A 10903-nucleotide genomic window follows, 5' to 3' on the forward strand; every position below is an offset into this window, starting at 1 on the left:
AAAATTTAAATTTTGGGTTTTTCATATAAGAGAAAGCATGTCATATTTAGAGGTTTGTGAGAATCAGAATTTGGAGAGGCTTTTCAAAATACAGAGCTGCCTTTCTACTTCCCAAGGAGATTCTGATATGATTTAAAATGTCCTAGATTTTTTAAAGCTCCCCAGAAGATCTTGTCAACCAAGTTTGGGTGTTACCTCCCTAAATAATTGGGAAAATCAACCACAAGGAAGACTATTGCATTAAAAATAAAAACTTCTCTCTCATTTTTGCTCGTTGAGGGTAGGATTGTTTGTTTATTCCTCCTTTCTCTCACTTGGTGTAGAAGTAGGAAACTGGGTGCTTGGTAACCGCAGGGACTTTTTCCTGGTCAGCCTTTGGTGCAGGATGCCCCAACAGATGGGGCTGTGAAAGAAGGTCTGAACCCAGGACACGCCCAGCTTGCCTCTCCTCACTGCACTGGGATGTAGGGATCTACCTACATCCTGCCCGCCTCGGGTGGGGGAGCACTTACTTTCTATCTATTAGAGAGACTGAGACAAAAACAGAGAATATTTCCTAAGTTATCTGAACGTTTAGAATCATTTGGATAGCTTCAAAAACTACTCATGCCTGTGTCCCACCATCAGCGGATACGGCCTGGGCTTTAGGGTTCTAAAAACATACGTGATTTAAAGTGCACACACATTTGAAAACCACTTTACTACTCCTGATTGATTTAAAAGAATAATATCCAGTGCTTTGTGCAGAATCCAAAATGATCTCAGCTGAGGCAACAGAGCCTCGCCCTGAGGCTGCCTGGCTGGGTAGGCGTGCTACCCCCAGAGCCCCCTGGATCCCTCCCTCAGCGTGGACTTCCTGGGACAGATCTGAAGGAAGAGGTGACCTTGCTCACTAGTGGGCCATGGTTTGTTCTTCTAAGTATCCCGAGCACCTTTATTATTGCTTTGTCATTTAAGGTAGAACACCATGTTGGAGATTCTGTAAGGAAAATACTAGGAACCAGGCGCCAGGCAGATTGCTGAGCTCATGGAAATGAAAGCAGGATGCCACTTCTATTTTACAGAGAAAGAGAGCGTTGGCTGTTACATGCTTATTGGATGTATTTCAGTGAAAGACTCTTGTTGAGCCTTGGGAAAGTGAAATATTGGCCTGTACGACTTCCTTTTAGGCAACATAAAGGAATTTATAAACATAAATCACAATAATTTGGCATCATCATCTGCAAAGCCAATTTTGTTCAAATTCACATCAACTTATCTATAGCTCAGTGTAACTTTTGAGTTTAGTGCCACTTCAGCCTTATACTTAGAAATCCTTACATTTTAGTAACAAAACCCCCAAAGGTTCAATTGAGGAAACAGGTCTTTAGTTTTCTTAACCAAGTTTTTGTTTGTTTAAGAAAAGTAACATTTTTAGATGCTGTTATGTTCAGATTTAGGATCAAGCTGAAGACGGGAAAATCACCTAACACTGATTTTTTTTTTTTTTTTCTTTTTCTGTGCTGAGGATCAACCCGCAGACTTTTTTTGCTTAATTTAAATCTGTATCCTTCATCGGTAGCCGCATTTTTAGTGAGTTGTGAGTTCCCAAGGCTCCAGCTGGCTGTCTGCTGGAGAGAACACAGCTTGGCTCTCCTTTACCCCAGGGCTCTCCTGTGGGTTGTCTGAAATGCCAGCGATTACTGCCCCTGCTTCCCACGTTCCTCTCACATCCAGTTATGAACTGATGCCCAGAGCCTGAATGTGTTATTGTTGGGTCGCATATCTATGTAAATGATCCGTGCTGCTAAAGGGGCTGGGGCCGAGGTGTGTGGCCTTGCAGTCTGTCCCAGCAGGCTGCTGTTTCCACATCTGCTCCTGTGCTTCCCCTTCCCCTACTCGCTTCCTCTCTGTGCCTCATAAGGATCAGCTATAAATGCACCTGTCACCTGCTGTTTATCTTTGCTGCAAGGCCTAGCATAATGCCATGCTGATGAAAGATCCTCAGATTTTAAAAAATGCATTTATATACACATGCTTATACAAATGCATGTCAAGTATTGTATTCAAATTGTAATTAAGGCCTAACAATTTAGTCATGGGGATTGTACCACTGGAAAAGAGTTGCTCAGGTGGCCACCACAGAAACACTTGATGGACAAGTTGTGAACTGTGGTAGCATAGGTGAAGATTGTAGCTCTGGAGCATTAAGTAACAAAATGAGTTGTGGTCAGCCATAACGTCAAGATAAAGAATATTACTCTGGTTTCATGGCGTTCTGGGACTTTTGTTAAACATCTGCCTCAGACTCTCCGAAGGCAGTATTTCAGCCTCACATCCACAGTAGTGCAAAGAATTGCAGAATGATTCTGCAATCCTGCACTTAATCTGTTGGAAGATAGAATAGGTAAAGCTCTTGAAGATATAGGTATAGGCAAAGACTTTATTAACAAAACTCCAGTTGCACAGGAAATGTTTACAAAGCATCAACAACTGGAATCCCATCAAAGTAAGTTTTTTGCACAGCAAAAGAAACCAACATCAAGAGACAACCCACAGAATGAGGAAAAAATGTCTAACAGCCACTCCTCAAGCAAAGGAATAATGTCTAAATTATATTGAAAACTTAAAAAAATCAAACCCCCAAATTTAAAGACCCCGTCCAAAAATGAGCATCTGAAATGAAGAGGCATTTATCAGATGAAGATGCACGAGCAGAAAATAAATACATGAAAAGTGATCAGCATCAATAGTCATTCAAGAAACGCAAATTAAAACGATGCTGAGATTCTACCTCACCCTAGAAAGAATGACTGCCATCAGTAAACCAACCAATAACAGATGTTGGCAGACCTATGGGGAAAAGGGAATATACAGCCACTATGGTAATCAGTATAGAGATCCCTCAAAAACTAAAACTAGAGCTTCCATTTGACCTAGGTATTCTCCTTTTAGGTATCTTTCCAAAAGAGTTAAAAGCATCATACACAGGGATGCTGTGGGAATAATAGGAATACCCACATTTATAGCAGCATAATTTATAAAATAGCTATATATTTTGAAAGCAACCCATATGCCCATCAGTATATGAATGAATAAATAAAATGTGTTTATACACAATGGAGTATTACTCTGCTGTAAAAAGATAAGCTTAAGTCATTTGTAGATAAGTAAATGTGCCTCAAGACCATAATGTTAATTGAAATAAATCAGACACACAAGTTTAAATACCATGTTGTTTCTCTTGTGTGAGAAACTCAAAAGGCTAGATATTGGGAAGTAGGAATAACGTGCAAATGGGAAGGGGAACAAGGAGTGGAGAGAAAAAGAAGGAAAACGGATTTTAAAAAGAATGGAAGGAAAAAATGAAAGCAGTTTTTATAAAAGAGGGAAAAAGGACTGAAGGGAGAGGAGATGAATGGGGGAAAAAGACGTGTACGGTCCAGCTTCCCTGTGATGAATGTGATCCTTCTGTGTGGCAGATTCATACTAATAAAAAACCCCACGCGTTCGGGTCTGGAAATCGATTTGCCCAGAGAATGAGGGAATGAACTGAAGTACACTGTGTGGACCTTTGCTTTCATAACCTCGAGGCATCTGCTCACTACCATAAAAATAATTTTATGAATCATAATTACCCTGTGCCTGTTACAGTCCAGTCTGTGGAAGGGTGCCCTGCCCACTCCTTGTCTGTCTGTGACTGTCTCGTGCTCCTGAGTGGCCATGGAGAAGCCCCAGCTCCAGGTACTCCCGACCCTCTGAGCTGCCCGTCCGCCCACACTGCAAAGCATCTGTCATTACTGGCCAGGGCTGCGGGCCAGTGCTGCAGGGAAGGGTTCTGCCTGTGAAGAGAAGGGCTGGATGAGGTGACCCTGTGATGCACTGAACAGGTGGCTGCTTCATAGTGTAGGGTGACCCTGTCATGAAGCCCTGCTGGCTGGTGATCATAGGTCACTGTTGGAGAGCTCAGAGTCACGAAACCATTGTAGAAGCTAAAAGTGGCAGGTGTGCGTGTGCAGAACGCTATGTACTACCTCTATTCTTCGTCTGAGACCAAAATATTAGCATCAGAAAATCCCACTACATTTTATCATCACCTTTCTGTGTTTTAGGTTTGTTTACAAGTTACTATTGTTTTTCAAGTCACGTATGATTAACTGCAGGGAGTTGTAAAATGTACAATGTGCCTACTCAAGAAAAAAATGAAAAGTTTGTAATTTTAGCCCCATTCAATGTTAGCCTAAGGGCAGTTTCTCTAGAAATCTGCTGCTTCTGTGGCATAGGGAACCCTCCATCGCAGCTTTTGCGATGACACCTCTGAAAGTTGAATCATTTCGTGTTAGCCAGGTGCAGTGGCATATGACCCGTAGTCCCAGCTGTTAGGAGGCTCAGGCTGGAGAATCACTTGAGCCCACGAGCTTGAGGCCCACTTGCAAAACACAGTGAAACGTGATCTCCAAAAGTAAATTAGTAATTCTTTTAGAATAAAGTTTAACATAGAAGGCCTGATACTACCTCTGGCGGTGTGGACCATGAGCACGCAGTTTCTGGTCTTTCCATGTGAGCTTGTATAACCTTTTAGAACTGAAAAGTGACTAGCTAGGGTGAGGCACAGACAGGAAGGCAGGTGGCCTGCCCTGCGGCCTCCTGAGTGCCTCACCCAGCACATCTTTTGGGCCACAGAGAGTAACAGGCCTGGTCCAAACACAGGAGGCGGCGGTAGCCAGTGCTTTACCTGCAAAAGTCAGACTTTTCCCAGAGCTGGTATGGGAAAAGGCTGAACGGTGGTGGTTGAGAGTCTCGCCAACTTTTTTGTGTCCCTCTAAATACAGGGTGACAACGGCAGTAAGAGCAAGTTGAGAAACCAAGAGACAGATTAGGGGTGACAGTCCTGTTCTGAAGGGTTAACCTACAAACCGTGAGCAGAGATTTAAACCTGGGGAGGGCTCAAGAGACCTGTTGGTGTTTCAGCCTTTGGTTTCAGTGCTGAGAACAAGAGCCCTAGAGTTCTGCCGAACATTTGGAAATGTAAATTATAAGCTCAGGGATGGTTTCTAGTACCCCACTGGACTTAGTATCAGTGGACAATCGAGATAGCCTGGAAAATAAAATTTGGGATGTGGAAGCCTAAGCATTTTAGGTACCAAAACTTCTCGTGTTAACCAGTTTTACTAACCTTTGATGATGGCTTACTGGTTTTTCTTAATCTTTTTAAATTGAGAAATATTAGATATTCTGCTGTGTGCTTGATTAACTTACAGTTGGTTTGGGACTTGGCTTGATGTCTTGAGTTGCTGGAAAAATCCTGATTTATTCACTTAGGTCTGTGCAAGCTTTGCTCTTCTCCATGAGGTGATATAACAATCATACAGGTCCACAGTCCCTCGTTTCAAGTAAGTTTCTGAGTTTAGATGTCCATATTGCAGAAAGGTGATCGCATACAGAGTGTCTGACCCCATGCACTTTTTCAGCGTAGTATTCAGCAAAAGATCTGAATGCTTATACTAAATGAGGTAAGAACTGTATAAAAAGCCCAATGTGAGGTCAGTTAAAGTTTTGTCACCACATAAATTTGGGAGTCAGAAAGATTTTGCTTTATGTAGGTTTTTCAATTTTGAAATTGGAGAGAAGTTACGGACTTGAAGAAACATTTAATAAAGATTTGTTCTATGCCAAGTCCAAGCTAAATGCTGGACTATGTATCATGTCATTAAATCCTCACAATAAGATAGATTTCTGTTACTCCCATTTTACAAGTGGAGAAAACTCATGCAGAAAGGACACAACTTAGCCACAAGCACACACTGATTAAATAGGCTCAACAGTGAGCCAAAGCTCAGAGAAGTGCTTATTATGAGTCAGGCATTGTTCTGAGCATTTTATGCGCTCTCAATTAATCTATGTGCTACCCTTTAAGGTAGTCACAGTTACTTATCTCCTTTTAACAGCTAAGAGACAACTGGGAGAACAGAGAATGTGCCCAGGGTTCAGTCTGGATGGTGTGATTCCGGAGCGTGTGAGCTCGGCCTCCGTACTGTGCAGTGAAGATGTTAGCAGTACCACAGCTGGCTGTGCGAGTGTACAAGATTAGTTCCTGTGTTGACAGCCAGAGCAGCTCTCTGAATTCACGTCCTCAGATGCTGGCGTTAACATCATGCTTCTTATTCATGGATCTCTTTAGGGCAGGCTTTAATGTTGTTTTCATGAAATCATTTGCTGTATGTGCCTTCACATCTGCTCACCACCACTCCACCTCACTGTCCCGCCCTGTTTCCTGGTAGAGGATGATTGCGTGTGGCCATCACTCCTGGAATATATTCAGGTGTACTGGGGAGAGCTCTGACCCCAGCCCTGCTGCACTCTGGTAAGCCAGTCTCCAAGTCATCGCAGGCACAGCCAACACGAAAACAGCGTCTTTGAAGGGGACTCTCAGTCCCTGTTGTTGGAAACATAAATTAGTACAACTCTTGTGGAAAAGAGTGTGGAGATTCCTCACAAAACTAAAATTAAATCAGGATAAAGGCACCCACCTGTAGTCTCAGCATCCTGGAAGCCAACGGAGGAGGAGAACAAGTATAATCCCAGCCTGGGCAGCTTAGTGACTTAGTGAGGCCCTGGCTTCAAATAAAAAGTGTTGAAAGGGCAGAGGGAGTAAAACCAAGCTAGAAGTATAGCACACGATCCAGCAGTCCCACGCTGGGGTGCATCCAAAGGAAAGGAAGTCATTATCCCAAGGAAACACCTGTGTTCCCATATTTATTGTAGCGCTGGTCACTGTGGCCAAGATACAGAATCAGAGTGTGCAACAAAAAAATGGATAAAGAAAACCTGATAAAGGAATACCGTTCTATAAAAAAAGAGTGAGGCTCTGTAATTGCAGCAGCATGACAGAACCTGGAGGACATTATATTAAATGAAACGTACATGAAGCTAAAAACATTGATCTCACAGCAGTCAGGAGTAGAATAGTGGGTACCAGAGTCTGGGAAGCTTAGGGAGCTGGGGAATAGAAATTGGTCAGTGAGTACAAAAACTTAGATAGGAATGAGGCCTAGTGTTTTATACAGCTGATTTGCTATAGTGAATAATTTATTGTATATTTCAAAATAGCTAGAAGAGAGGCTTTTGAATGATCCCCAACATAAAGAAATAATAGATTTGAGGTGGTAGATGTGCTCATTACCCTGGTTTGATCATTACATACTGTATCTGTGTATGAAAATATAACACTGGGTCCCATAAATATGTACAGCTATCACATCAATATATTCATAAATCAGATCTCGAGATATTAATGCCACATGGAATCATTCTAGGAAACTACCTCATTCTCTGCAGCGTTGTTTTGGTCAGCACGTTGGGGCGGAGGGCTGTGCTACGTGGAGGGCAGAAGGTGGGCAGGGTTTCCCGCACCCCCTGCTCACCTTGGGTAGACCTGGTTTTAAAGATGATCTGACACCAGCGATGGAAAATCTAATGGAATTTAACAGGAGTTGATAGAGCTTTGTGGAGGGGAGGGTGTCATTTTATTTTTCATTTTGTATTGTTTTTTTTCTGACACAGAGTCTTGCTTTGTAGTTCAGGCTGGCCCTGAACTCACTATGCAACCCAGAATGGCCTTGAGCTCCTGGCAGTCCTCCTGCCGCAGCCTCCAGAGTGCTGGGATTATAGGCATATGCCACCACACCTGACAGAGGTTTTATTTTGAGGTTGTCTCTGGGAATAGTCACCTTTCCTTGTCATTTCATCCAGAGAAGAACTGATGCATTTTATCGCGACTGAGACGGCCCGCTCCGGTGAACATGCCCAGTATTCTTCTGTAGCCTGCTCCTCCTAACACTGCATATCCAAGAGATCAGTGTGGTCCATTTGCTCATAAGAATGAATCAGCATCTATAGTTAACCACCAGGCCACCACTGGCACAGAGGGGCACTCAGGACTCCGTGCTTTCTCTGTATGTGGCAAGTAGTTTCTCCCACAGGTGTCAGGGCTGCCGTCCTGGTGCAGGGTACTCCCCTGAACCGTTGCTGAGCCTGCAGCCACACTGGCTTGAGTACCTGCAGCAGGACAGCACCTGGCTCGGTGGTGCCCTGTCAGGCACTACAGGCTGAGTCTGGCTGCCCTCCTTCCCTGTCACAGGTCCCATTTGATATGCCTCCAGGAGGCATAAGCGCCATCATCCTGAGACCCGAAGACAAGTGTAATGTTGGTGTGCTTTTTCTGAAGGTTCACCTCAGGGAGCCCCACAGATTCATCCCCCACAGAGTTGACAGAACCATTTTTCCTCTGCCCTTTGTTACTGCCTTTTCACTTGGCTCCTTGTCTTCACTGTGGCTTCTAAACTCCAAGGCTCAGGAGCTACTTATTTGCGGCAGGGCGTGTTTTCTCTCCACTCCCCGCTTTTACTTAGCGTTTCAGTGCCATGTGGGTTCCTGAGATGCTCCGACCTCCGTACGCCAGAAGCTGTGCAGGTGACTGTTAGCTTTCCCTGTGCAGTGCTAGACTACCTGATCATTGTCAGAGAGTGCTGTGGACTGATTTGACTCACACATGCTCCTCAGGTACTTTCAAGAAGCTTAGCTTAAGTCAAAAATGCTCTTAACTCCTAACCTTTGGTGCATCATCGCTTAAGTGAGCCGGATTCCTTAAACCAGCTCACAAAACGATAGCCTGCAGTTGGACAAAATCACCTAATGCAAAACCTGTTTTGTAATAAAGTTATAAATAATTTGGAATCAAAATTTCAAGTCTGGTTTCTACTGAGTAAGTATTGCTTTCACACCGTCATAAAGCTGCAGAGGTTAATTCCTCGTCAGAGCCCATCTATATTGTGTAGGATTCTCTGGCAGAGTTTGATAGAAAGGTGAATATTCCTCATTTTTCTTTAACACAAGCCAACCTGAATAAGATGGTTCTGGAGATCAGCAGAGTGCTGAGATAGCCTGTCACATGGCAGCAGGTTTTCATGTGTGTGGAGTTTCCTTTATCAAAATGAAAATGCTACCTCACCTAAAAATTTATAACTTCCATGATACGTAATTCTATCTAAGCATATAAATTGGCGGTTTAGTTACTGTATGTCTCCTGGATGAACCTGAATCATGGAGCTATTTAAATACACTCTGCATAGAAAGTTACCCTGGGGCTGGGGATTTAGCTCAGTGGCATAAGCACCTGCCTTGCAAGCAGGCGGTCGTGAGTTCGATCCCCGGTACCGATAAAAAAAATGAAAAAGCCAAAAAAAAAAAAAAAAAGAAAGTTACCCCAAGGGGCAGTGTGAGGAAAGTGCTCCTTAGGAAGCAAAGACTAGATTCCTGAGAGGGGAGACTTAAAGTAAAAAGAGATTATTGCATATTTATGGGTTCCTTACACAATATTTTATTTTGGGAGTAGATCATTTAGTTCCTGTATTCAAGATGTACTAGGTTATACTTTTTCAATGCTTGGAAGATATATTTTCATCCTTTGGTAATAAAAAGCAAGCCACAATACATTTAATTGGAGGCCGTATAGTCAAGTCATTCATTTGTGTAAAAGTGAAATACTAAGTGATTCTCTTAATTGGTATTGTGGGCAGTATCTGTACATAAAGTTCACGGGAAATTTGGTTTCAGGAAGGAAGGAAGGTTGTAGCAGGCATCTTCAGCCCATCTCGGGAATTCTGAAGTCTTGACTTGCTTGCCTTGTACTCTGAGTTTACACTAGATGGCATGCAAGGAAAGCTGAAAACCCAGCAGCTTGAGTGTGGAAGGCAGATTCTTTGGTAGTGATCCAGACAGCGCACTCGGCTTGGGAGTTAGCTCTTTCATTAAAGATGATTTTCCTTTTCTTGACTCCTCAGGATGAAGTGTCCTCTCGCCAGTACAAATAAGAGATTCCTAATTAACACAATTAAGAACACACTGCCCTCCCATAAAGAGCAAGACCACGAACAAAAAGAGGGTACTAAGGAAGCTGCCAAAAGCCAGGACCAGAAAGACGTGAACCCCAAGAAGCAGAGAAGCCATCCCTACAAGCGCAGCCTGCGTGCTCGAGGCTCGGTGGGCTACTCCCCGCCAAGAAAACGGGGCACCCGGGACAAGAGCGACCCACGACCCAGCAGGCACTGAGGCCACCACGCCCAGACGGGGACGTCGGCACAGAGGCGGGCCGGCAGGGTGGACACCTGAGAGCGCTTCCCCCAGTCCTGGTCTCTACAGTGGCTGGTAGTGACCAGACAGTGACTGTCAGCGGTTCACAGAAGCAAGCATGCAGAAACTTGCTCTGAACAAGTCTTGGCGAGTGTGCGCTCCTTTAGCAGTGTGGTCTGTACCCGTGTCGTTTTCATCCTGGTTTTTGTAGAAGTTGTTTTAAACCTAGAATTTAAACTTTTCAAACTGTTAAAACTGGTCCCCGTTTTTTGATGTGCTACAATTTGTTTGTTTCTCAAATAATAAAATAGTCGTAAGTTACATGCTTTACTTTTTTGGGGAGTCAAAATCAAATTTCAGAGATTATGTGGTCAGCAACCATATTTATGAAAAGTTGTAACCCTCCCTGGGCTGATAACTGTCCAAGAAGCTCAGTGACAGCTTTGCATTTGTTTTCCTTTAGGTGAACAAAGTAGGAAATCCTCAAAATGGCTTTGGACTTAATGCTTCAAATCAATTACCTGAACTTTAAAAATCAGCTTTTTTGTTTCCAGTGTATTTTCAAATTAATTCCTTAGCTAGAATAATTTCTCTACATTTAGTATGTTAACATATTGGTCTTAAGTGGTACTTTAAAAAGAACCCTCAAAATCTAAAATCAATAATTATTTTAGTGCTAGACCTTACTTAGATAAAGACCTGTAATGCTACATCAGTATAGTGGTTCCAGAGTTCTTCCTTTAAAATAGAAGTGGCTTTGCAAGCCAAGTATGATGGCACACACTGTACTCCC

The 10903-nt window shown here is 43.2% G+C and overlaps 1 protein-coding gene across 2 annotated transcripts in view; it reads left to right on the plus strand.

Annotated features, from left to right (window-relative positions):
* LOC100731229 (RNA polymerase I and III subunit D) overlaps positions 1-10431 on the plus strand; it is a 43087-nt gene extending 32656 nt beyond the window's left edge. For both annotated transcript variants that reach the window (XM_023560422.2, XM_063232552.1), the window contains exon 3: positions 9822-10431. In XM_023560422.2, the coding sequence (XP_023416190.2) occupies positions 9822-10089 (268 nt within the window). In that variant the 3' untranslated portion in view covers positions 10090-10431. The remainder of the gene's footprint in view (positions 1-9821) is intronic.
* The last annotated feature ends 472 nt before the right edge of the window (positions 10432-10903 follow it).

The sequence above is a fragment of the Cavia porcellus genome, unplaced genomic scaffold (assembly GCF_034190915.1).
Source record: "Cavia porcellus strain 051 isolate PalLab524CR breed Dunkin Hartley unplaced genomic scaffold, mCavPor4.1 scaffold_21, whole genome shotgun sequence".
NCBI lineage: Eukaryota > Metazoa > Chordata > Mammalia > Rodentia > Caviidae > Cavia > Cavia porcellus.